Genomic DNA, 27,869 nt, shown 5'->3' on the forward strand with positions numbered 1-27,869 from the left:
AAAGTATTCATCCCCCTTGGCGTTTTTCCTATTTTGTTGCATTACAACCTGTAATTTCAATAGATTTTTATTTGGATTTCATGTAATGGACATACAGAAAATAGTCCAAATTGGTGAAGTGAAATGAAAAAAATAACCTGTTTTTCAAAAGATTCTAAAAAATAAATAACGGAAAAGTGGTGCGTGCATATGTATTCACCCCCTTTGCTATGAAGCCCCTAAATAAGATCTGGTGCAACCAATTACCTTCAGAAGTGGCATAATTAGTTAAATAATGTCCACCTGTGTGCAGCGTAAGTGTCACATTACATTTAACATTTTAGTCATTTAGCAGACGCTCTTATCCAGAGCGACTTACAGTTACTGAGTGCATACATTTTTCACTTTCACATGATCTCAGTGTGTATATATACACACATGTTCTGAAAGGCCCCATATTCTGAAACACCACTAAGCAAGGGGCACCACCAAGCTAGCAGCACCATGAAGACCAAGGAGCTCTCCAAACAGGTCAGGGACAAAGTTCTGGAGAAGTACAGATCAGGGTTGGGTTATAAAAAAATATCCAAACTTTGAACATCCCACAGAGCACCGTTAAATCCATTATTAAAAAATGGAAAGAATATGGCACCACAACAAACCTGCCAAGAGAGGGCAGCCCACCAAAACTCAAGGACCAGGCAAGGAGGGCATTAATCAGAGAGGTAACAAAGAGACTAAAGATAATCCTGAAGGAGCTGCAAAGCTCCACAGCGGAGATTGGAGTATCTATCCATAGGACCACTTTAAGCTGTACACTCCACAGAGCTGGGCTTTATGGAAGAGTGGCCAGAAAAAAGCCATTGCTTAAAGAAAAAAATAAGCAAACACGTTTGGTGTTCGCCAAAAGCCATGTGGGAGACTCCCCAAACAGATGGAAGAAGGTACTCTGGTCAGATGAGACTAAAATTGAGCTTTTTAGCCATCAAGTAAAACGCTATGTCTGGCACAAACCCAACACCTCTCATCACCCCGAGAACACCATCTCCACAGTGAAGCATGGTGGTGGCAGCATCATGCAGTGGGGATGTTTTTCATCGGCAGGGACTGGGAAACTGGTCAGAATTGAATGGATGGCGCTAAATACAGGGAAATTCTTGAGGGGAAACCTGTTTCAGTCTTCCAGAGGTTTGAGACTGGGACGGAGGTTCACCTTCCAGCAGGACAATGACCCTAAGCATACTGCTAAAGCAACACTTTGCTTCTTAATATAAATCCACTAGCGTTCTGTATAATTACACGATTCGTTTGTGTTTCTTACATCTGTAAATAGCTAGTTTGTCTTCTCTTAGCAAGTTGGGCCTAAATCTTGTTAGCCGCTAATCGCTAGTTATCTGGCTAGCCAACTAATAAATGTACGGAGTCAGAGCAAATGTAATTAGCTATATTGCCTGAAAATACCAGTGATGGTGTAGATCTAAATCAGCATGTTGTTTGTGCAACAGTAACTTCTAAATCAAATAGGAATAAGGGGAAGCATAAATATTTTAGCAACATGAAGTAGCTAAGAGAAAACATTCAATGTAGCCAAAGATTATAGGGTCCCCTAGGAAACACTTGTCAACACTTTGTATCCTACCCTGTCACAATAACTCCTCCCTGGCATTTCCATTCGTTGTCATGGCAAACAACAATATTCAAAGTGCCCACTATTATATTCTAACTATAGAATTAGAATAATCATTCTATTCCCATGATTCCAACAGTTCACCCAAGTGTTCTGCTCTAAATCGCAAGGCAAATCGCAATTGCAACATTTGGATGAAAAATAAGGCCTAGGTTGTTTGGCCATATCGTGCAGCCCTTCGTGGCAGTGTGGAAATGATCTGAAATTAGTGCAGGAAATGCAGAAATCGATCCATTATTTTTGGTTGAATTGAACAGTATAAAACAATCAGAATGGAGAAAGACCCATTGAAATCACTTGGAATGTATGTGTTGCCATCGTATGGTCACGCACTACCCATAAAGGGAATGGAGAACTTGTATTACTCCAAAACATAAAATATCGTCAAACTCCATCATACCGTCCAATTTTTAAAAAAAATACCATGATATTATATTTTGCCATATCGCCCAGCCCTAAACATGACTAATGCCATACTCAGCCTACTGCCATAGTCAATTTAATATCTAATTATTAGTGTGCATGTAAACAAACTCATTCATTCCACATTAGTGGTTTGATGTTCAATCTGCATAGGTCCCTTTTGCTGCTGCTTGACTGATTTCATTAAATGTCTCTTTGTTGGATTACAGACAACACACCACACACCACACCACACCACACACACACACCACACACCACACCACACCACACCACACCACACCACACCACACCACACCACACCACACCACACACACACACAACATAACCACTCCTGGATGCTCCTCTTCTGGATTTGCCGTTTGTGGTTATCTGCTGATCTATGTGTCACTAATAATAAGCCTCTTCTCCTAATTCAGTGTGTCTGGTCAGTGACTGTCATACCAGATTACCAGGTTCTCTTCACAGTGCACACAAATCGTCTGTCCTAGAGAGAGAGTTCTATGTCTGTGGTCGGTGCTACTCTACTAACACAGCTAATAGCCTAAATAAAAATAAAATAAAGTCTAGTTTGGCTGCAGTTTTGAACTAAGGAACCACTATTTCATGGGTTACTTGGTGTCTCAGTCAGTCTCACAACCTGAGATCTCTGCAGTTTAGCTGGGGGAAAAAGGAATAAAACGTCCTGGAAGGAAGTGTTTTTAATCTCACATTGGCTCAGTCTCATCGCCGTGGGAGATTCCTTAAATAAAAACAAAGCCGTCCGTGTTTGTTTATAGACTTATTGTAGCCGGCAGAGCACAATATTTGAATTTAGTCACAGCTGAACTTGTCAACCGCTATTGTGCGAGCTATTCCAATGAGAGAACGTAAAATAAACAGCGACTTGTCCGTGCTGTGCTTGTCCACAGTCCCGTAGCATCTTGTCCAATCCATTGTTAACTGTACTAGTGCAAGGATCGCCTGGTAGATGACTGTAGAGAATAAGTAGTGGTAGTTCCCCAATGTGTTTTAAATACTGAGAGGATTTCTATGGAATCGTACTGCGGTCGGTGGTCCTGATTTGATTTGGTTTACCGCCCTCCTGTTTTCTTTCACATTGCTTCTGTTTAAAATGCTTCTTTAGATTTACTGTACATGTGTGAGAGATGCAAGTGTGCTGGATTTCTAACTGCTTCCATCTTTCTCTTCGCTCTTTTTTTCTGTCCGTCTTCCTCTCCTCCACAGATAAGCCCAGGTTGCTGAGCCACACCAGAAGTGCCTCCCTAGATGGATCACCACACAGCTATGTGGCAATCAAGGTGGGGCTGCCTGACTGCATGACTATGTAACTACATGACTACTGTTGCTTTTAATTCAGTTTAACCCCTCACATCCAGTTGATAAGATCAGTGTTTGTATCACTGCGATACCTGTAGAAGAATACCGTTTAGCATAGTAGCGTTAAACTATTCCTGTAAGCTAGAACAATCTCCGTAGATCAGAACGTTTTGCCAGCACAGGATTGTATTATGGAATTCCATTAGCCTCAATATATAGTTACAGACTGTTACCTTACAGACAGTTTATTAGTTGTCTGTGTTTTCAACATGTTTTAGTCGTCACATTTTCCATTCTGTCCTTTGGAAACAGAGTTCATCAACACAATTCATTGCCTTGTCATGGAGGATGGAATATGTTTCAGATCCCTGTGTATGTTATTCTGAAAGTCACATCACAGAGGGACAGTTGATGTACGTTATATGGCCTGTCTCCTCCTTGTGGTCTGACGAGGTCACGATAGACAATAGACTTTTAAGGCTGCGTTCACCATGCATGACCCATTTCCTTGCCGTGGTTGAAAGCTTTCTGGATTCTGTAAACTGAAAGTAATGGGTGTTTCACAAGCTGTTGGTTTTCAATGCTAACACGGTAACAAAAGGCTTCCTCTCGCTTCAAATTGATCATGTTTTGTTTCTCTTTTCCCTTTTAACACTAAATGATGCAGTATGATGATTCGTTGACGTCTGTAGGCGTGGGCCTTCATCTTTGGCTGTCTGCAGTCCTTTGATCAAAGTTGTAGTGGTCAAAACATTCTAGATTACTGTTGAGATGCTGCATGCATAATAGTGTTTTGTTGCGCTGAACAACGAGAAAACAACAGCAAAAACCATGTTGACTCTGATCAGTGTTGCCTTCACACGCTTTGAATTTGAAAGCAGAATCTGTTAAGCCATTTGAACTGCTGTGTCCTGCCTGTTACTCTAACCCCTGACCTCTAACCCTTTAACCTTTGCCCTCCCAGGAGGAGCGTGTCCCCACCCCAGCCCTGCTAGCGGGGCCGAAGGAGACGGTGTCGGCGAAGGAGGAGAAGGAGCAGACGCAGGAGGACAACTTCAAGACACGGCGCTCTCAAGCCATCGCAGCTAAAGCGCTGGAAATCGAGAAGGTAAGAGGTCCCACTATCCAACGACCCCCCAACTGCTAGCTAATACTCTGCTACTCTGCTAGCTGTGTGGTAGCTTCACTTTCTCTAGTCCAAGTCCTAAACCTTTCCTCCATTTGGATTAATGGCTCTCTGAAACCCTATTGCCTGTATATGGTGTCTCAGGAACATGTCGTTTTGATTTGGGGTGTGGAGAGAGAGAGAGAGAAGGAGAGGAGGAGGAGGAGGATGAGTTGGCAGAAAGGAGCACTGTGGGTTGTGATGCTCTTTTGAGTCTGCCTGCCCGGGCCTCCCTCTATATATACACACACTGCGCTACACTACCACTTATCTGTTCCCGTTAAACCGGGGCAGGAATTGTCTTGCAGTGTTCAGGCAGGCCACCTATGGTGTGGGTTCTTCTTTTGGCATTACATTTACATTTACGTCATTTAGCAGACGCTCTTATCCAGAGCGACTTACAAGTTGGTGCATTCAACTTATGATAGCCAGTGGGACAACCACTTTTTTAAATTATTTTTTTGTGGGGGGTAGAATGATTACTTTTATACTATTCCACTTTTATACTGTACACACACGCACTCTTACGCACACATAACACACAAACGCTTACCCTGTCATTTCTTAACCAGGTCAAAGCAGCAGTGGTTAGAGGGACCGGCTTGTAACATCTGTATTGAGCTCAGCCAAATGCAGTGTGATCCCTAGTCCCTGTACAGTGAAACACCAAGCCAAAGTCACCAGACCTAACAGAAACAGGGATGGATGTGGCTGGGGATGTGGCTGGAGCTGAGGCTGGGGATATGATTGGGGCAGACGGGGGCTGGGGATAGGGTTTGGGATGGGGATATGGGCTGGGTGGCTGGTGCCTTTGACATAGGATGGGGCTGGAGCTGGCATGTGGTTCAGACCTACACTGATTTAGTGTGATGGCTCCAGTCCATAGCTGTTTATTTACCTCCACATGGAGGAAAGAGGTCACCTCTTACCTCCCACACCACCCCTGAGCCACGAGCACTCATTCCTGTATCCTGTCCTGAGTTTCAGGGGAGGCTGTTGAATGAGCACATTTGCAGTGAGAATGAGGGATGAGGACTGGAAGTAGACACAACTCCATATGATTTGGATACTCAGTGGGGTCGGTCGAGAAATGTTTGTCTGGTTGATGTTCTTATAATACCCTACTGTTGAGCTACCTTAGCCACGTAATATGTGGCCTATTTACAGGCAAGGAAAGCAAATGAGAAAACCGAGACATTTATTTATGCTAAGATCCAGTAACTTCCTCTTGAAATACTCCTGTGTTACGTTAGCGGAATTTAAAAAATACAATCAAATGAGTCAGATAACAAGCTAGTAGTTGACAACACTTGATCTTGTAACCCTGTATTTAATTGATGGTACTACACTTTTAAGCATTTGCCCACAGATTCTCCTCCGATTTTTCAAGCATGGATTTGCAACTACTATTTACATTTTGGTTAGAGAAACTAGATGAAGTATCAGAGAAACCACGTGAAGTTTCAGAGAAACTTTTCAACTGAATTTGAATATCGAGACCAAAGTGGCTGGCAGTTATTTTCTGAGTAGTCCCTCCAGTCATAATTTAAATCAGTGTAAATTAAAGATATCCATTTCTCCCCTATTAGTCCTTGAGATGGAGCTGCGTCCCAAATGGCACCCTATTCCTTTTATAGGGAATAGGGTGCATTTGGGATACGGCTGGTCCGGTCTGCAGTCAGCCCAGGCTGAGTGATTACGTGGCTGTTTTTAATAATATCCTCTGTGTACTAGGCCCTCCAGACATTACTCCACTTCCCTTATTAACTCAGGACCCCTGCCTCCCTCTCTGCCTGCCACAGTACCTGTTTCTGTGCCTCCCTCTCTGCCTGCCACAGTACCTGTTTCTGTGCCTCCCTCTCTGCCTGCCACAGTACCTGTTTCTGTGCCTCCCTCTCTGCCTGCCTCAGTACCTGTTTCTGTGCCTCCCTCTCTGCCTGCCACAGTACCTGTTTCTGTGCCTCTCTCTCTGCCTGCCTCAGTACCTGTTTCTGTGCCTCCCTCTCTGCCTGCCTCAGTACCTGTTTCTGTGCCTCCCTCTCTGCCTGCCTCTGTACCTGTTTCTGTGCCTCCCTCTCTGCCTGCCTCAGTACCTGTTTCTGTGCCTCCCTCTCTGCCTGCCTCAGTACCTGTTTCTGTGCCTCCCTCTCTGCCTGCCTCTGTACCTGTTTCTGTGCCTCTCTCTCTGCCTGCCTCAGTACCTGTTTCTGTGCCTCCCTCTCTGCCTGCCTCAGTACCTGTTTCTGTGCCTCCCTCTCTGCCTGCCTCAGTACCTGTTTCTGTGCCTCCCTCTCTGCCTGCCTCAGTACCTGTTTCTGTGCCTCCCTCTCTGCCTGCCTCAGTACCTGTTTCTGTGCCTCCCTCTCTGCCTGCCTCAGTACCTGTTTCTGTGCCTCCCTCTCTGCCTGCCTCAGTACCTGTTTCTGTGCCTCCCTCTCTGCCTGCCTCAGTACCTGTTTCTGTGCCTCCCTCTCTGCCTGCCTCAGTACCTCTTCCATTTCCTAATAATTGCTCCCACAGTTGATTTCTTCAAACCAAGCTGCTTACCTATTGCAGATTCAGTCTTCCCAGCCTGGTGCAGGTCTACAATTTTGTTTCTGGTGTCCTTTGACAGCTCTTTGGTCTTGGCCATAGTGGAGTTTGGAGTGTGACTGTTTGAGGTTGTGGACAGGTGTCTTTTATACTGATAACAAGTTCAAACAGGTGCCATTAATACAGGTAACAAGTGGAGGACAGAGGAGCCTCTTAAAGAAGAAGTTACAGGTCTGTGAGAGCCAGAAATCTTGCTTGTTTGTAGGTGACCAAATACTTATTTTCCACCATAATTTGCAAATAAATTCATTAAAAATCCTACAATGTGATTTTCTGGAAAAAAAATTCTCAATTTGTCTGTCATAGTTGACGTGTACCTATGATGAAAATTACAGGCCTCTCTCATATTTTTAAGTGGGAGAACTTGCACAATTGGTGGCTGACTAAATACTTTTTCCCCCCACTGTACATACACTACCAGTCAAAAGTTTGGACACACCTACTCATTCCAGGGTATTTCTTTATGTGTACTATTATTCTACATTGTAGAATAATAGTGAAGACATAAACTATGAAACAACACAAATGGAATCATGTAGTGACCAAAAAAGTGTTTAAACTAATCAAAATATGTTTTATATTTGAGATTCTTCAAAGTAGCCACCCTTTGCCTAGATGACAGCTTTGAACACTCTAGGCATTCTGTCAACCAGCTTCATGAAGTAGTCACCTGGAATGCATTTCAATTAACATGTGTGCCTTGTTAAAAGTTAATTTGTGGAATCTCTTTCCTTCTTAATGTGTGTGTTGTGACAAGGTAGAGGTGGTATACAGAATATAGCCCTATTTGGCAAGAACAGCTCAAATAAGCAAAGAGAAATGGCAGTCCATCATTACTCTAAGACATGAAGGTCAGTCAATGCGGAAAATTTCAAGAACTTTGAATGTTTCTTCAAGTGCAGTCGCAAAAACCATCAAGCGCTATGATGAAACTGGCTCTCATGAGGACCTCCACAGGAAAGGAAGACCCAGAGTTACCTCTGCTGCAGAGGATACGTTCATTAGAGTTAGCTGCCACTCAAATTGCAGCCCAAATAAATGCTTCACAGAGTTCAAGTCACAGACACATCTCAACAGCAACTGTTCAGAGGAGACTGTGTGAATCAGGCCTTCATGATCTAATTGCTGCAAGGAAACCACTACTAAAGGACACCAATAATAAGAAGAGACTTGCTTGGGCCAAGAAACACGAGCAATGGACATTAGGTGGAAATCTGTCCTTTGGTCTGATGAGTCCAAGTTTGCGAGTTTTGGTTCCAACCGCCGTGTCTTTGTGAGATGCAGAGTAGGTGAACAGATGATCTCTGCACGTGTGGTTCCCACCGTGAAGCATGGAGGTGGTGGTGTGGGGTTGCTTTGCTGGTGACACTGTCTGTGATTTATTTAGAATTCAAGGCACACTTAACCAGCATGGCTACCACAGCATTCTGCAGCGATACACCATCCCATCTGGTTTGCGCTTAGTGGAACTATCATTTTTTCAACAGGACAATGACCCAACACACCTCCAGGCTGTGTAAGGGCTATTTCACCAAGAAGGAGAGTGATGGAGTGCTGCATCAGATGACCTGGCCTCCACAATCACCCGACCTCAACCCAATTGAGATGGTTTGGGATGAGTTGGACCGCAGAGTGAAGGAAAAGCAGCCAACAAGTGCTCAGCATATGTGGGATCTCCTTTAAGGCTATTGGAAAAGCATTCCTCATGAAGCTGGTTGAGAGAATGCCAAGAGTGTGCAAAGCTGTCATCAAGGCAAAGGGTGGCTACTTTGAAGAATCCAAAATCTAAAATATATTTTGATTTGTTTAACACCTTTTTGGTTACTACATTATTCCATATGTGTTATTTCATAGTTTGGATGTCTTCACTGTTATTCTACAATGTAGAAAATTGTCAAAATAAAGAAAAACCCTTGAATGAGTAGGTGTGTCCAAACTCTTGACTGGTACTGTACATACAGACACACAAGCAAGCAAACACACATACTCCACTGTACCCCCATAATCCAGACCTCCACGTCTACCCCAACTGCCCCCCTTCACCACTTCACTTCCCCACGCTGAAACCCTCAGCCCTGGCTTCTCAACCCGTCCTGTGTGGCCCTACCTCCAGTATCCGGTCTGGAGATCGGCCCCTGGCTCCCACCTGGGAGGTAGGGGGGGAACCCAGGCATAACACATACACACACACACACACACACACACACACACACACACACAGGTGCAGGTTAAACCTTCCTGTTTTGTAAAGTAACAAGGGACTGGTTCTGTTCTGTCTGAGGGTTCAGAGTATAGTTTGAGGAAACGGTACTCCCTAAATACTCTGTATTGTTATTAATACGCCGTGACGCTCTTCCTCTCTCATACAATTCTCCCTCCAAGACTGTGTGTGTGTGTGTGCGCGCGCAGTAATGTCAAGGGAAATCATTCATTTTGAGTTAATTGTTCATCACAAGGCCTTTTTTAAAACTAATTCCCACGCCTTCCTTTTTGAAGCTTCAAAGCGTGTAGAAGTGTATATAGGAACCTAATGAAGTGAACATGTAATCAGTGTCAACACACACTGTAGTTTGGGAAAAAGCTTAGGGAAAGAGTTTTTGTTTTGAAAGATGGCAAACATAATCAGCCTGGTGGTAACTGTAGCTGGTGGGTACTCTGAGATGTGACCATTCCTTTTGTCTTGTTCATGTTACTTGTTTCTTAATGCATCTTCAAACCTGGAACCAATTTTTCTCTCCTTCACAAATATGCTTACCAAAATGAAAAAGTTACTCTCATAGCACAGTGTACTGATCAAACGTATCCTAAATTCATTATTAAGTGTATTTCCCTATTTGATCAAACTGTTTCAGAATAAAGTAGAAACTGAATAAAGTAGCAAGTTATCCTTCTGACTAGGAGGAGAAAGTTGTTTAAAGAGGAAGTTGACCCTGGAGTTACTTGGCCACACATGTAGTTTTGTCTCGCTCTTCCCTGTGGTTGGTGTCAGTCCAACACTATCATTATGTGACCTGGTGGCTACGGTTGACATGATGGGCTACACAGCCTACAGACATTAAAGGCTGATGCTGAGATCACATACGTCATTTTATGTGTGGGAGTGAGCCTGTGCAGTCAGATTTGTGTTTTTTAAGCAGCACGCAACTTTTGGTCACATGATACCTCGCCATACCATGCGTTGCTAGACTCCCAAATAGCAACGTTCACAAAGGGACGATAGCAGAGTTTTTTTTGTTGTCTTTCCATTTGTGGTGAAAGCAAAGAAGAATCACGTTCTGGTTCTCTTCCCTTGCTAGAAAGCTGGCTAAACAGCCTGCAAGCTAGCTAACCTTTTAGCTTCCCACATCTCCATGTGAAATAATCAGATTTATAATTAAATAATATGCCCTGGCAAATAATCTTATACTTGCCAGTGTAACCTATCAAATTATCCAAGTTTGATATGCTGCTTGAACATATTTGCTTCCATATCAGCTAACAATAGAATGTAGTAATTTTTCTGTTTTTACCTTTTCAAAATAACCTAGAATCACCTAGTTATTACTTCTAAACAAGATACAATTTTGGGGGGGAATTCTAAGCCTACGATGTTTGGTTTATTGTTTGAACAGTCACAGATTATATTTGGTTATCAATGCAAAATAGTCTGCTTATTTGATACAGGAGTCTAATGCCAAGCTTAACCAAGCTGGAGCGTTCTTGAAGTTGTGATTTTGAAGTTGATTGGGAACCACGACACAATTTGATATGTCCAGTTAATTATTTTGTGAAACAACTTTGTGCCAGAAGAGAATAAGGAGAGAAATCTATTTTCCTGGTTCCATTTGAACCAAGCGAGTTTGGTGGTAAAATACAGAGCTTCATTGTCTACACAACACTGCCCCCACCGCTGGGCATTATTTGAGCGGAACAAAACTCTGTCGAAAGCAACAGGCAGGACTACGTACTACAAGGAGCCGCCCATTTTGTGACAAAACGCTATTCACATACTGCGAGTGCTCTGAATCATCCGTTTGTATAAAGTGTGCCGAGCCTCTAAAGAATTAGTCTCTAAGGCTAATATCTCCCACATTCAGGATATATCTGTCAGGGTTTGACATTTTCACAAAAATGTTTTGGTTGTTGTACTTTGTCTTGAGTATGTGTTTTGATTAGTATTACAAATGGGACTACATACAGTGAGCTCCAAAAGTATTGGGACCGTGACAATGTTGTTGGCTCTGTACTCGAGCACTTTGGGTAATGGCTTTCTTGGGTAAACGTTTTCAGTTTGAGCGCCGATTTACTCTAGAATCTTATAGAATTGACTCTCTAGAATCTAACCTTATGTGTTCTAGAATCTTGTCTACATCAGCAACACACCTCTGCAGGTCATTGCAGTTCTGCTCCAGTTCTGAGAGCAGCCTACAGGCTGCAGAATGTGGGTTAGGGATGCGGGAATGTGCAGATAACTGGCTGTGTTAACTGCCTCGACATGCTGCAGCTAGCTGAGCTGAGAGGGTATTTTCAGGGCAATGGAAAGACTCCGACAGAGTGAGAGAGCGAAAAAGATGGGATAGACCGAGAGATGGGGAGAGAGAGAGAGAATATCGGAGACCTTGAGACGTTTGGAGGCTGGAGGCACAAACTGCACTTATTTTAATTTACTCTTAATTAGCAGGTAGCTACAGCAGAGAAGAGACCCCTCGTTTAGTCTCTTTCAGGAGAGTATGGTGGAGTGTGTATAATTTCACTTAACCGTCCTTACCTTGCTTGCCCCAGTTGACCCTTAAAATACCTCAGGTGGTAGCAGGTGTGACATGTCTTATATAGGAATTCCCAGTTGAACATGGCATTTTGTATTTTTTGGTATTTTATTAGGATCCACATTAGCTGTTGCAAAAGCAGCAGTTACTCTTCCTGGGGTCCACACAAAACATGAAGCATGACATAATACAGAACATTAATAGACAAGAACAGCTCAAGGACTGATAGGGCGGCAGGTAGCTTAGTGGGTAAGAGCGTTGTGCCAGTAACCGAAAGGTCGCTGGTTCTAATCCCAGAGCCGACTAGGTGTAAAATCTGTCGATGTGCCCTTGAGCAAGGCACTTAACCCTAATTGCTCCTGTAAGTCGCTCTGGATAAGAGCGTCTGCTAAATGACAAAAAAACAAAAACAAAAAAAAAGACAGAACTACATGCATCACTGAAACCATGTAGGTCCTAGTCTAAAAGATCAGTTTAGACTACTCAGTTAATGAGCAAAACCTTAAATGTCCTTTAGTATACGCCCTGTGTATCTGAAATGTGCTTGGTGTGCTCGGCTATTTGTTTTAGTTTATGTAACAGGGTGAACTTTCCCATGCGTCTTGGCCTGTTTTAAACCTCATTGTTTCAGGTTAGACTTTCTATTATTACCCTGACCTTTGAAAGTACTGTGGTTCTCCGTGACTTGACTTGGCCCACCTAACTGTCTCTACTAAGAGCCCTCAGTACCAGTCAAAAGTTTGGACACACCTACTCATTCAAGGGTTTTGCTTTATTAAAAAAAAAAAAAATTACATTTTAGAATAATAGTGAAGACATCAAAACTATGAAATAACACACATGGAATCATGTAGTAACCAAAAAAGTGTTAAACAAATCAAAATATATTTTAGATTTTAGATTCTTCAAATAGCCAACCTTTGCCTTGATGACAGCTTTGCACACGCTTGGCATTCTCTCAACCAGCTTCATGAGGTAGTCACCTGGAATGCATTTCAATTAACAGATGTGCCTTCTTAAAACTTTAATTTGTGGAATTTCTTTCCTTCTTAATGCTTTTGAGCAAATCACTTGTTGTGACAAGGTGGGGGGTATACAGAAGATAGCCCTATTTGGTAAAAGACCAAGTCCATATTATGGCAAGAACAGCTCAAAATAGCAAGAGAAATGACTGTCCATCATTACTTGAAGACATGAAGGTCAGTCAATACGGAAAATTTTCAAGAACACGTACACATGCCCTTTGCACGTAGCGGACGGCCGGCCTCGTAGCGGGCGGACGGACGGTCTCAGGAAGGCCTCGTAGCGGACGGCGTCGTAGCGGACGGCGTCGTAGCGGACGGCGTCCTGGAACAAGGCCTGATTTTATGCTAGGGTCAAACCAACTTCCTTCTCAACGCAGATTATCTGACCGGCAGCTGTCCTTAGACCACTCTAAAACTCTTCTTTATGTCTTTCAACTCACTGATATACATTTACGTCATTTAGCAGACGCTCTTATCCAGAGCGACTTACAAATTGGTACATTCACCTTATAGCCAGTGGGATAACCACTTTACAATATTTTTTTATATATTTTTTTTCTTTCTTTGGGGTGGGGTAAGGGGGGGTAGAAGGATTACTTTATCCTATCCCAGGTATTCCTTAAAGAGGTGGGGTTTCAAGTGTCTCCGGAAGGTGGTGAGTGACTCCGCTGTCCTGGCATCGTGAGGGAGCTTGTTCCACCATTGGGGTGCCAGAGCAGCGAACAGTTTTGACTGGGCTGAGCGGGAACTGTGCTTCCGCAAAGGTAGGGGGGCCAGCAGGCCAGAGATGGATGAACGCAATGCTCTCGTTTGGGTGTAGGGTCTGATCAGAGCCTGAAGGTAAGGAGGTGCCGTTCCCCTCACAGCTCCGTAGGCAAGCACCATGGTCTTGTAGCAGATGCAAGCTTCAACTGGAAGCCAGTGGAGTGTGCGGAGGAGGGGGGTGACGTGAGAGAACTTGGGAAGGTTGAACACCAGACGGGCTGCGGCATTCTTGATGAGTTGTAGGGGTTTAATGGCACAGGCAGGGAGCCCAGCCAACAGCGAGTTGCAGTAATCCAGACGGGAGACGACAAGTGCCTGGATTAGGACCTGTGCCGCTTCCTGTGTAAGGCAGGGTCGTACTCTCCGAATGTTGTAGAGCATGAACCTACAGGATCGGGTCACCGCCTTGATGTTAGCGGAGAACGACAGGGTGTTGTCCAGGGTCACGCCAAGGCTCTTCGCACTCTGGGAGGAGGACACAACGGAGTTGTCAACCGTGATGGCGAGATCATGGAACGGGCAGTCCTTCCCCGGGAGGAAGAGCAGCTCCGTCTTGCCGAGGTTCAGCTTGAGGTGGTGATCCGTCATCCACACTGATATGTCTGCCAGACATGCAGAGATGCGATTCGCCACCTGGTTATCAGAAGGGGGAAAGGAGAATTATAGTTGTGTGACGTCTGCGTAGCAATTATAGGAGAGGCCATGTGAGGATATGACAGAGCCAAGTGACTTGGTGTATAGCGAGAATAGGAGTGGGCTTAGAACTGAGCCCTGGGGGACACCAGTGGTGAGAGCACGTGGTGCGGAGACAGATTCTCGCCACGCCACTTGGTAGGAGCGACCGGTCAGGTAGGACGCAATCCAAGAGTGAGCCGCGCCGGAGAGGGTGGAGAGGAGGATCTGATGGTTCACAGTATCAAAGGCAGCAGACAGGTCTAGAAGGACAAGAGCAGAGGAGAGAGAGTTACCTTTAGCAGTGCGGAGAGTCTCCTGGACACAGAGAAGAGCAGTCTCAGTTGAATGACCAGTCTTGAAACCTGACTGGTTTGAATCAAGAAGGTCATTCTGAGAGAAATAGCAAGAGAGTTGGCTAAAGACGGCACACTCAAGAGTTTTGGAGAGAAAAGAAAGAAGGGATACTGGTCTGTAGATATATTTTGTCCCGCACAGTCAGAAGATAACAAATCTGAAATATTACGTATTTTCTTTGCTTAAGCTATTCTAAAGTAGAAAAGACTACTACAGCCTAGATTTCCAAAATGGCTACAGGGTCTTTACATGACACAGTCCTTCCTCTTAACAAAGCTTCCTGGGACTTCTTTAGATCACTACTGAAGTCGGAAGTTTACATACACCTTAGCCAAATACATTTAAACTCAGTTTTTCACAATTCCTGTCATTTAATCCTAGTAAAAATGTCCTGTCTTAGGTCAGTTAGGATCACCACATTATTTTAAGAATGTGAAATGTCAGAATAATAGTAGAGAGATTGATTTATTTCAGCTTTTATTTATTTCATCACATATGACGTTTACATACACTCAATTAGTATTTGGTAGCATTGCCTTTAAATTGTTTAACTTGGGTCAAACGTTTTGGGTAGCCTTCCACAAGCTTCCCACAATAGGTTGGGTGAATTTTGGCCCATTCCTCCTGACAGAGCTGGTGTAACTGAGTCAGGTTTGTAGGCCTCCTTGCTCGCACACGCTTTTTCAGTTCTGCCCACACATTTTCTATAGGATTGACGTCAGGGCTTTGTGATGGCCACTCCAATACCTTGACTTTGTTGTCCTTAAGCCATTTTGCCACAACTTTGGAAGTATGCTTGGGGTCATTGTCCATTTGGAAGACCAATTTGCGACCAAGCTTTAACTTCCTGACTGATGTCTTGAGATGTTGCTTCAATATATCCACATAATTTTCCTTCCTCATGATGCCATCTATTTTGTGAAGTGCACCAGTCCCTCCTGCAGCAAAGCACCCCACAGCATAATGCTGCCACCACCGTGCTTCACGGTTGGGTTGGTGTTCTTTGGCTTGCAAGCCACCGCCTTTTTCCTCCAAACATAACGATGGTCATTATGGCCAAACAATTATATTTTTGTTTCATCAGACCAGAGGACATTTCTCCAAAAAGTACGATCTTTGTCCCCATGTGCAGTTGCAAACCGTTGTCTGTCTTTTTCATGGCGGTTTTGGAGCAGTGGCTTCTTCCTTGCTGAGCGGCCTTTCAGGTTATGTCGATATAGGACTCGTTTTACTGTGGATATAGATACTTTTGTACCTGTTTCCTCCAGCATCTTCACAAGGTCATTTTCTGTTGTTCTGGGATTGATTTGCACTTTTCGCACCAAAGTACGTTCATCTCTAGGAGACAGAACACGTCTCCTTCCTGAGCGGTATGACGGCTGCGTGTTCCCATGGTGTGTATTCGTGCGTACTATTGTTTGTACAGATAAACGTGGTACCTTTCAGGCAGTTGGAAATTGCTCCCAAGGATGAACCGGACTTGTGGAGGTCTACAATTTTTTTTCTGAGGTCTTGGCTGATTTCTTTTGATTTTCCCATGATGTCAAGCAAAGAGGCACTGAGTTTGAAGGTAGGCCTTGAAATGCATCCACAGGTACACCTCCAATTGACTCAGAAGCTTCTAAAGCCATGACGACATTTTCTGGAATTTTCCAAGCTTTTTAAAGGCACAGTCAACTTAGTGTATGTAAACTTCTGACTCACTGGAATTGTGATACAGTGAATTATAAGTGAAATAATCTGTATGTAAACAATTGTTGGAAAAATTACTTGTGTCATGCACAAAGTAGAAATCCTAACCGACTTGCCAGAACTATAGTTTGTTAACAAGAAATTTGTGGAGTGGTTGAAAAAATTGTTTTTGTAAACTTCCGACTTCAAATGTAGGTACAGGATTCTCTTGCTGTTTTGTGAAATTGACGCAGAGAATGAGACTGTCTGACAAAGCCATTATAGTCTATTATTCCTATAAAATAACAGCTTTTACCACTGGAAAGAATGTTTGCCACTACAAATTGTTTGGGGGGAGACTACCGCACATCCATTAACTTCTTTAGTGACTTAAAAATACTTCTAACTCCATAATGTTAAATGAAGCCAGTGTTTAGTTATTGTAATTTTTTCAGTGAGTCAATCGCCAACGATGACGTCGTTCAAAGCTTACACAGTGTGGGCTAAAGGTTTCATTGGTGTTAAAAGCAACAGTAAAGCTTAGCCTGCCACCAGCAAGCTCCAGTGAACTTTCATTGAGGGTTTTTGCTTCGCTCTGAAGTCACACTAGAGTGGGGAGAGCAGAGGGGGCTTGGCAGGATTAGATTAGCTGAACCCTTGTCCCAGACTGCTCTCTGTGCTCTTGTGCCCTCCTTCATAGGACACTTTATAGGGAACTTCATATGGCGCTTATTAGGGGACTTCAGAGGAGGCTGTCCTCCAGGAGGGGATCAAACACACATACACACACTGTTCACTTAAACCCCCCCCCCCCAGGTGATAAAGACCTAGTGCCCAGTGGGCTAGCACCTGCTTGGGACCCTAGCCCTGGTTTAATAGAGGTTACCAGCCCTTTCTAGTGTGGCAGGCTGTAAAACCAGAGCTGCCTGCTGGACCTGAGAGAGAGTCTGTTTAGTTACCATGTGGTGTGAAGGAACTGAACAGCTAACGCTAACAGACTCCTAATATAACTCCTTCGCTCCATTTTGTTCCAATGGAAGGTTGGACACACAGGCTTGCACACACCTGTTTCGTTGAATACACATACTTGCCAGAAATTGTGGGTTCATTAAGTTCACAGTAAAGTGTTGGAACGAGGACTAGGCCTGAACCTGAAAAAACCTATAAAAATGGTGTTCGCTACTTGTGTTACAGCTATTAAAGACACTTTGAAGCAAAGGTGTCACTGCACATTGTACAACTTCATTCTTCAGTTATATTTATGACGCTAGCTTCTCCTGCTTCTGATGGTGCATGTGTTTTATTCATGGTTCATGTGGTGGTACTTTGTTATTCAATCAATGGCTGTCTTTTTACTTTATTGATTCTGTGGTAATTAATCAATTTCCCTAATAGGATAAAGTTTTTCTACTACTTTGTTTCAGAACAGTGCACACTGGATGGTTTGTATACATTGCTAATGTAGGACTGTGAGGCGTTTTTAGAGCAGGAGACTATGGTTTGTATAGGCTACATTTCTAATTTAGGGATTTGTGTGTGCAGCGGTACAAGCAGGACTGCGAGACGTTTGGCACGGTGGTGAAGATGCTGGTGATCAAGGAGCCAGTCTGGAGAAGATGCTCCAGAACCCTCTGAAGGACAACCTGATTGAGATCAGGGAGCGTTGCCTTGACGACCTCCGACACTTCATCTTAGAGCTGGACCAGGTCATAAAGCCTCAACCGTCAACATGAGGGGAACCACAAAGCCCTTATTACATGCCAGGACTGATGGACCAGAGGTGGCGTTTGGGCGGTGGTATAGACGTTGTGAGAGGAGGCAACCTAGTGTGATATTCTCTCAATACTGTGCCAATAAGAGGGAAACATTCAAGAAGTACAATTTTTACCAAAAGAGAATTGGTCACAAAAAAGGTCACTTCCTTGTATTAAAAACATGCTTAATTGAGAATAAGTGTTTTATTTTCACCAACATTTTCTGAGTTGAGATTACTTTCTGAGTCGAAATGCAACAGATTTTTTAAAAAACATTTCTTAGAAAACGTAAGCCTATGCAACATAACCTATTAAAAACAGTACTGTAGCAATGAGGTTTGTGCAGTAAGCTATATGCCCAATACATTATCGCCGAATATTGGCTTCGCTTGGATTGCCCTGCCAATGCATTGTTGTTCGGACCATTAAAAAAATAGATATATTTCAAAATTTGAGGTAAGCTATATGATCACACGGTAATAGATCAATTGTTGTATTACTTGTGAGGCACAGCTGAGTGAGCATACATTTAAATAATTTTATTTTAATTTTACTGGGCTGATGGTGCCTGTATCTGCTGGTCAGTCTCAGCGGAGGGAGAGAGCAGCAGACTGAGGGTCCGCCTCTCAACATCCCTCTACTCTCCCTTTCCTCCACTGACTCTGACCCCTCTGCTCTCCCGTTCCTCCACTGACTCTGACCCCTCTGCTCTCCCGTTCCTCCACTGACTCTGACCCCTCCGCTCTCCCGTTCCTCCACTGACTCTGACCCCTCCGCTCTCCCGTTCCTCCACTGACTCTGACCCCTCCGCTCTCCCGTTCCTCCACTGACTCTGACCCCTCTGCTCTCCCGTTCCTCCACTGACTCTGACCCCTCTGCTCTCCCTTTCCTCCACTGACTCTGACCCCTCTGCTCTCCCGTTCCTCCACTGACTCTGACCCCTCTACTCTCCCGTTCCTCCACTGACTCTGACCCCTCTACTCTCCCGTTCCTCCACTGACTCTGACCCCTCTGCTCTCCCGTTCCTCCACTGACTCTGACCCCTCTACTCTCCCGTTCCTCCACTGACTCTGACCCCTCTACTCTCCCGTTCCTCCACTGACTCTGACCAAAAAGGACACTGTCATCCAGCTGATGGCGGAACTCGACTCCCACCACATTATTTCTGCCTCATGCACAAATTCATGTTACTCCTGTGAACAGAGAAAGTTAAATATTCCTCGATATTAAAATAGACCCAAGCCTCTAATAATAACAACGCAAGCCTGTCGATACACCTTCCTACTCATTCATTACAGCTGCAGTGCTGGTTGTAGTGTGAGTGGAAGTAGGGAGAACAGGCATTTTATGGCTTATAAAAGTGTTGAACAAAGAGTTGACAGTGCTGAGTAAGAACTTAAACATGAACTCACTCATAAAAACAGCAGCTCTTTGCAGTATTCATTGACAGTCTCTCTCTAGTAATGGTTTGACAAGTTTTGAAATCTCACAGTATCAAGTTTGCTGTAGCTTTCTTTTACGCCTGCTAAATTACTGCAGACACGGTAATCTGAGCCATCCGATTGGCCAGCGGTAGACCTATAGTGCACTTAATTTGCAGGGCAGCTGAATCAAGTGCACCTACCGGTAACAGCCCAAGACAAAAACATTTATAGAAACGCAAGGCTTTATCTATCGTTGGGTTTTTTACAGAAATGTTTGGGATCCACAAGAAATGCCTTGGAGATCGACCAGTTGGTCACCACTGCTTTGTGGAGTTCATATTTTCTTCTATGTTAAAAAACGAAGCATTCTGATTTGATTGGCTTGTTTCCATGCTGTTGTAGATTTCAGACTCTAAATGTCCAGCTGTCATTTCTATACTCTGTCATCTTTACTCCTTAATCCACTACTACTGGCTTTCTGACCAAGTGGTAAACAACCGTATCATACATATTTGGCATATTTTTGTGTATTTACTGTCATGTGTTCTTAAATTCTTTACATGTTTTATTTTCTATTTGGTAATAAAAGTTATTTAACAACTGGTCCTCTACACAATAATCATTATTTATACTGTACTAGTTCTGTACCAGCTTTTTGGGACTTTGCTCAACAGTCGGAATAAACGACAATTCTCATCACGTTATAATATATTTTTTATTACAATTATTATTATCAACCTTAGCCTTATTCCAGTTTTTACATTTATACAGATGACTGTGATCTGTTTACAATACAATATGACCCATAAATAAAATGGTAAACCCAACCAGGCCCTATATACTGTGAAAGTGCTGTGAAAAAGTATTTGCCCCCTTTCTAATTTTCTCTACTTTTGCATATTTGTGATACTGAATGTTATCAGATCTTCAACCAAAACCTAATATTAGATAAAGGGAACATAAGTGAACAAATAACACAACAATTACATATTTATTTCATTTATGTCATAAACAAAGTTATGCAACACCCAATACCCCTGTGTGAAAAAGTAATTGCCCCCTTACACTCAATAACTGGTTGTGTTTTATCTGCAACCAAATGCTTCCTGTAGTTGTTGATCAGTCTCTCACGTCGCTGTGGAGGAAATTTGGCCCACTCTTCCATGCAGAACTGCTTTAACTCATGCTTGACCTTTGGTATTATGTTCTAACTGTGGAATGCAGAGTTTGGTTTTCGCAAGACATTACTGGAACCATGTCGTCCAAAAAGTTATGCTTTTGAATCATCTGTCCATAGAACGTTCTTCCAAGAGTCTTGATGATCATCCAGGTGCTTTTTGGCAAACTTGAGTCAACTTTTTGGACGAGATGGGTCCCATTTATGTCTTGCGAAAACCAAACTCTGCATTCCACAGTAAGAACATGAAACCAAAGGTCAAGCATGGTGGTGGTGGTGTGATGGTTTGGGGATGCTTTGCTGCCTCAGGACCTGGACGACTTGCCTTAATAGAAGGAACCATGAATTCTGCTCTTTATCAGAGAATTCTACAGGAGAATGTCAGACCATCCGTCTGTGAGCTGAAGCTGAAGCGCAGCTGGGTCATGCAGCAAGACAATGATCCAAAACACACAATCAAGTCTACATGAAAATTGCTAAAAAGCAACAAATTGGAAGTTTTGTCCTAATCCCAATTGAGATGTTGTGGCAGGACTTGAAACGAGCAGTTCGTGCTTGAAAACCCACACGTCACTGAGTTAAAGCAGTTCTGCATGGAAGAGTGGGCCAAATTTCCTCCACAGCGACGTGAGAGACTGATCAACAACTACAGGAAGCATTTGGTTGGAGTCATTGCAGCTAAAGGTGGCACAACCAGTTATTGAATGTAAGGGGGCAATTACTTTTTCACACAGGGGAATTGGGTGTTGCATAACTTTGTTTATGAAATAAATATGTAATTGTTGTGTTATTTGTTCACTTACAGTGAGGGAAAAAAGTATTTGATCCCCTGCTGATTTTGTACGTTTGCCCACTGACAAAGAAATGATCAGTCTATAATTTTAATGTTAGGTTTATTTGAACCATGAGAGACAGAATAACAACAAAAAAATCCAGAAAAACGCATGTCAAATAAATTGATTTGCATTTTAATGAGGGAAATAAGTATTTGACCCCTCCGCAAAACATGACTTAGTACTTGGTGGCAAAACCCTTGTTGGCAATCACAGAGGTCAGACGTTTCTTGTAGTTGGCCACCAGGTTTGCACACATCTCAGGAGGGATTTTGTCTCATACCTCTTTGCAGATCTTCTCCAAGTCATTAAGATTTTGAGGCTGACGTTTGGCAACTCGAACCTTCAGCTCCCTCCACAGATTTTCTATGGGATTAAGGTCTGGAGCCTGGCTAGGCCACTCCAGGACCTTAATGTGCTTCTTCTTGAGCCACTCCTTTGTTGCCTTGGCCGTGTGTTTTGGGTCATTGTCATGCTGGAATAGCCATCCACGACCCATTTCCAATGCCCTGGCTGAGGGAAGGAGGTTCTCACCCAAGATTTGACGGTACAAGGCCCCGTCCATCGTCCCTTTTTGATACGGTGAAGTTGTCCTGTCCCCTTAGCAGAAAAACACCCCCAAAACATAATGTTTCCTCCTCCATGTTTGACGGTGGGGATGGTGTTCTTGGGGTCATAGGCAGCATTCCTCCTCCTCCAAACACGGCGAGTTGAGTTGATGCCAAAGAGCTCGATTTTGGTCTCATCACAACACTTTCACCCAGTTCTCCTCTGAATCATTCAGATGTTCATTGGCAAACTTCAGACGGGCCTGTATATGGGCTTTCTTGAGCAGGGGGACCTTGCGGGCGCTGCAGGATTTCAGTCCTTCACGGCATAGTGTGTTACCAATTGTTTTCTTGGTGACTATGGTCCCAGCTGCCTTGATCATTGACAAGATCCTCCCGTGTAGTTCTGGGCTGATTCCTCACCGTTCTCATGATCATTGCAACTCCACGAGGTGAGATCTTACATGGAGCCCCAGGCCGAGGGAGATTGACAGTTCTTTTGTGTTTCTTCCATTTGCGAATAATCGCACCAACTGTTGTCACCTTCTCACCAAGCTGCTTGGCGATGGTCTTGTAGCCCATTCCAGCCTTGTGTAGGTCTACAATCTTGTCCCTGACATCCTTGGAGAGCTCTTTGGTCTTGGCCATGGTGGAGAGTTTGGAATCTGATTGATTGATTGCTTCTGTGGACAGGTGTCTTTTATACAGGTAACAAACTGAGATTAGGAGCACTCCCTTTAAGGGTGTGCTCCTAATCTCAGCTCGTTACCTGTATAAAAGACACATGGGAGCTAGAAATCTTTCTGAATGAGAGGGGGTCAAATACTTATTTCCCTCATTAAAATGCAAATCAATTTATAACATTTTTGACATGCGTTTTTCTGGATTTTGTTGTTGTTATTCTGTCTCTCACTGTTCAAATAAACCTACCATTAAAATTATAGACTGATAATTTCTTTGTCAGTGGGCAAACGTACAACATCAGCAGGGGATCAAATACTTTCTTCCTTCACTGTATGTTCCCTTTATCTAATATTAGGTTTTGGTTGAAGATCTGATAACATTCAGTATCACAAATATGCAAAAGTAGAGAAAATTAGAAAGAGGGCAAATACTTTTTCACAGCACTGTAGTACATGTGATATCCCCACTTGTCAGGGCTGCAACTGCATAAGCCTAAATGCAAAAGAAGCACATACATAGAAATAACCTGGGCCCGGTTTCCCGAAAGCGATGGAACTTAGGTTTACGAGTGTTTTAACGATGCATCTTTCCCACAACGGCCGAAGATGTAACATGCGTTTCCCAAACCGCCACGCAGAGAGAACGGTCGCTTAGTGCATCCTTGGAGTATGTGTCGATACTGATGGGATCGAAAGAAAGGAAACGCTGCTCTCGGATCAGCTTTCTCCATTCAAATCTTACTTTAACATTATAATTATTTCACAATACTGACGACGGATCAGCTCCCAGAGCGAGACTACCACCTACGGCTGCAAATGTTGAGGCGGCTTATTCTAATGCTTACCCAATAAAAATGCATTAAATCACCGATTTGCCACATCATTGTGCACGTAAGGCTACACATCATGAAATATATTGAGACAAATTAGACCGTAGCCTACAAGTAGGAAACTGGAACTCAATTGATTGAACATGAGATATATTTCAATATAATTGAAATAGGCCTATAGCCTACTGTTTAACTTTTAATGCAGTCATCTCGGGTTTTTATTTGAAGAATGTTTTTATACGTTGATTGTATCAATTGCAAAGACATTGGCAACGTATTTGTAGTCAGCTTTAATCTGATATCGGCGGTCACAGAGAGACTGATAAACCATTTGATTCTATGTTTATCTTCAGTGTATGAAGCGACGTGGAAGGGGTAAAGCATCTGACGCACTTAGCTGTTCTGTTCTGAAGTAGTAGTAGCGTTTTCAAGTGCAACAATGGTTTTGAGAAACAGCTCAGAGATTTAACGATGCTCCTACGACGGTTCTAACGATAAACTTGGCCTTAAAGCTGCAATATGTAACTTTTTGGGCGACCTGACCAAATTCACAGAAATGTGAGTTATAGATATGTCATTCTCATTGAATTCAAGTCTAAGAAGCGATAGATATGTTCTGTGAGCTATTTCTATGCTTCCCGTTCTTAAGTTTAGTTTTTGCGTCTTACTTTGTTTATTACACCAGCTTCAAACAGCTGAAAATACAATATTTTGTGTTATGGAAAATATATTTCACAGCGGTTTACATGGTACAATGATTCTCTACACTATACTTGCTTGTTTTGTCACTTAAACTGAAATTAGGGGAACTATTCGAATTTTAGCAACAAGGAAATGGCAGAGCGTTTTCTGCATATTTCACCTTTTTAAGATGCTCTTGGAAAACCAGGCCCAGGGTCAAACTCTTCTACTCTGAATGCCTTTGCTGGCAGAACATCATATCATATTTAATTTTTCAAACCCTGGTTAAGAAAAGAGAAGGTTCTTTGATAACTGCAATCAGTTTTGTCTTTCAATGCCATTCCACTACAAAAACACTTGGAACTCAGGGTTATAAAAAAATATCAGTTTTGTATCTGAACTTTACAATATATACATTAACATCTGCACTGTTAAATAGTCATTTCCGTTAGTCTGTAAATGCTGTTTTATAAATACATTTGTTCAAAGTTGTTATTTGCATAAAATGTTTTCTAATACAATTATGATGACAGCTTTGAAATGTGTTTATGAAACTGTCTGTTTTTTTGTAATGCATTTCAATGATAGGATCAGAGCCGTATTAACATGTACTACATCCAGTTGGCAAGACAATTTAACAAGCTGGACATTTCTGTATTCACAATAGTGGAAACAACAAGAGATTCAGAAGGGGGTTGCAGACATCATTTTAAAAGTGGACCAACAGGGGACCATAAAAAGTCCAGTCTTATGAAATGATACAGTTCTTCCCCTTGTGCCCCTTCTTCTTTTTGGACTTAGTCCGTGGGACTGCTCCGTAAGGCGGGGAGGGCAGGCCTGCCACATGGCTGGGCAGGCCATCATAGTAGTGTCTGTGTGTCTGGGGGATGGGCTGGCCCAGGAAGAAGCCTTCCTCCTCAGACTCGGAGGAGGAAGAGGAGCAGGTGGAGCACCAGTCATCCTCGTCCCTGTCCCCACACAACCCCATGAACCTCTCCATGGCTGGGCCCTGCTGGAGTCGGTAGTCTGAGGTGGCTTGGTGGGGATGGTGGTGGGGATGCTGGGCCTGGCCATACCCCTGCTGGTTGGGCAGGAAGGCCTGCTGCTGGGGCCCCTTGGAGCTGAAGCTGTGGCCCCCATGGCCTCTGTGGTCATCTCTGAAGTACATGCGGTTGGCCCTCTCCTTGGGCACCAGGTGGAGAGCGTTGTCGGAGCGTGACTTGCGGCGCCTCCTGTGGTGAGGGTGGTTGTGATGGCGGCCGGAGCCTGAGTCACCAAGCTCCTGGTCCTGCTCCTCGAAGTGGTATGCTCGCCGCCGCGTCCGCTCGCTCATCGGGGGCTGGCGCACCTGCAGGTCACCATAGAGACTGTTGTCCACGACGTCTGGGGAGAACTTCACCTGTTGGGGTCGGGACTGGGATCGAGTCCGTCTCAACGCCGGGACGTGAGGAGGCTTGGTGGGAGAGGGAAGAGGGGCCTTCTCCTCTTCCTCTGGTACGTTCTCCTCCGGCTCCAGCTCAGACGTAAGGCTCTTCAGGGAAGTGGCACTGCGGTGTAACATGGAGGAGTTGAGAGTTCCCATGTTGCTTGTGTTCTCACAGTCTCTCTCAGCCTCGAGGTCCTGGAAGCTCTGTAAGGAGTAGACCAGAGGTCTCTCTTTACTATCGCCATCTACAGAGGCACCTGGAAGAAGAGCGGGAGAGAGAGATAATGAAATGTATTTGTACAAGTTGTCTTGTCACCGTGCTGTTTCAAAGAATATTCTGCCATCACAGAACATTGAACATTAGGATGCGAATCAGATCAAGTTCTCAGAGCCGGTTTCCGGGACAGATTAAGTCTAGTACTGGACTAAAAGGCTATTTCAATGGAGAGGCAACATGTCTTACCGGTGATGTTGGACAGTGCCAGTGAGTCCATGGAGTCCCTGACGCTCTGATCCTTCTGTTTCAGCTCATCTGTGATACACTCCAGAGAGTTGTCATACCACTGCTTCTCCTCCCCCTGGAAGCCGGTACCCCCGTTGCTCCCAGCCGCGTGCTCCAGCTCCTGGAGCTTCCTATTGCTGGCCGGGCCAGGGTGGCTCCCGTAGGCCGAATCCCCCAGCCCGTCCTGGGACTGGGCCCAGTACATATCTGCCTGGTACTTCTTACTGGCCAGGCTCTGACTGCCTGACCCTCCTCCACGTCCTCCTCCAATGCCTCCACTCTCAGCCCTAGAGCCCTGAGGCTCACACTGTTTCATCTTGACCGCCTCGGTCATCCACAGATCAGTTGGAGGTCTGGAGTTGACCAGCTCACCCTGCTGGAAGATACCGTGCTCCCCGAACTTGAGCAGCAGCTGGGTCATGTAGTCTTCATGCTCGGCCCACTCCTCCTCGTCCCGGTCCTCAGGGGCCTCAGTGTCCTCCCTCCCTCTCCAGAAGCACTCCTCGTTGGTTAAACCCAGGTGGGCCAGTTTGTTGGTGAGCGTATCGGTGTCTGGGTTACCGGTAAACCCGGGGAACTTGTAGTTGACGGAGGGTGAGAAGAGGAGCGACTGGCGGCACTGGTCAGCCGAGCGGCTGCTCTTGCCCATGCGTACGCTGCGGCGGGACTCACGGGAGCGCGCCGACTGGAAGGCGGAGTCGGAGGAGTCTGAGGCATGGACGTCCTCTCCCAGACTGCAGGCCTTGGAGCAGTAGATCCGGCCCTGCTTGGGCAGGAAGGGACAGCCCAGCAGACAGCTCTTACACTGGGCACAGCAGAAACAACCCTTGGTGGCGTGCCAGTGGAGACCGTCGTACGTCATCTGGGCATGGTCCACACCTAGGAGAAAGGCTTCGGTTAGCACAGATGTGAGGGAAGATTTGTTTGTGTATTTTGTGAAACACTTGGTGTGGTGTGATTCCCTGAATCATTGTCAACTTCCTCATAGGCATGTGTCATATAACATGTTCATACTGGCTGAAAATATTGACATGGTACATTGTTTGGATATTTTGCATTGGATTACTAACCACGGCTACGCTGACCTTTTTTACAAGGAGCACGTGTGCCTAAGTTGAGAGAGATGTAGGCAAAGACATTTAGAAGCAGGACAAAAAAGACAAGCTCACTGGTGCTCCTAAATTAAAAACTCCAGATCGCACAGCAAAATATTTACTCACTGCCTAAAAAACATTGAGAGGCTATGTCTAAAAGTTTACTATGTCCGTTTATTTTAGTTTCTGTCAATCATTTCACAATGGCAGAAGCAGTGGTCTGTATGCATATCGTCAGGGCTTACCAATGTGTTCCCCGCAGGCCTTGCAGTACTCGGCGTAGAGAGACTCGAAGCAGCCGCAGCAATATGGCCGACCATCCTTCATGATATAACGTTGCCCCCCCAGCACAGTCTCACACTCAAAACAGGAGAAGTGCTTCATGTGCCAGTGACGCCCCTCCGCCTCCGTACACTCGTCAGAAAAGATAACCTGAAGATAGACACATTAAGACAGAGTTTGATGAGAAGTGTGTGGCTTGGATTGGTCTAAGCGGTTATTGCTGTTGCCTCCAGAGAA

The 27,869-nt window shown here is 44.2% G+C and overlaps 2 protein-coding genes across 3 annotated transcripts in view; one reads left to right on the plus strand and one right to left on the minus strand.

Moving 5' to 3' along the window:
• LOC121531641 (periphilin-1) overlaps positions 1 to 18,712 on the plus strand; it is a 32,612-nt gene extending 13,900 nt beyond the window's left edge. For both annotated transcript variants that reach the window (XM_041836984.2, XM_041836985.2), the window contains 3 exons: positions 3,314 to 3,387; positions 4,371 to 4,514; positions 17,941 to 18,712. In XM_041836984.2, the coding sequence (XP_041692918.2) occupies positions 3,314 to 3,387; positions 4,371 to 4,514; positions 17,941 to 18,033 (311 nt within the window). In that variant the 3' untranslated portion in view covers positions 18,034 to 18,712. The remainder of the gene's footprint in view (positions 1 to 3,313; positions 3,388 to 4,370; positions 4,515 to 17,940) is intronic.
• A 5,698-nt stretch (positions 18,713 to 24,410) lies between these two features.
• The window catches only part of LOC121531642 (prickle-like protein 1), an 89,794-nt gene continuing 86,335 nt past the window's right edge, over positions 24,411 to 27,869 (minus strand). Inside the window, exons 6-8 of the mRNA XM_041836987.2 lie at positions 27,596 to 27,782; positions 26,218 to 27,135; positions 24,411 to 26,011 (exon numbers count right to left, since the gene is read on the minus strand). Of these exons, the coding sequence (XP_041692921.2) occupies positions 25,077 to 26,011; positions 26,218 to 27,135; positions 27,596 to 27,782 (2,040 nt within the window). The 3' untranslated portion in view covers positions 24,411 to 25,076. The remainder of the gene's footprint in view (positions 26,012 to 26,217; positions 27,136 to 27,595; positions 27,783 to 27,869) is intronic.

This window comes from Coregonus clupeaformis, chromosome 19 (genome assembly GCF_020615455.1).
Source record: "Coregonus clupeaformis isolate EN_2021a chromosome 19, ASM2061545v1, whole genome shotgun sequence".
In the NCBI taxonomy this organism is placed as follows: Eukaryota; Metazoa; Chordata; class Actinopteri; order Salmoniformes; family Salmonidae; genus Coregonus; species Coregonus clupeaformis.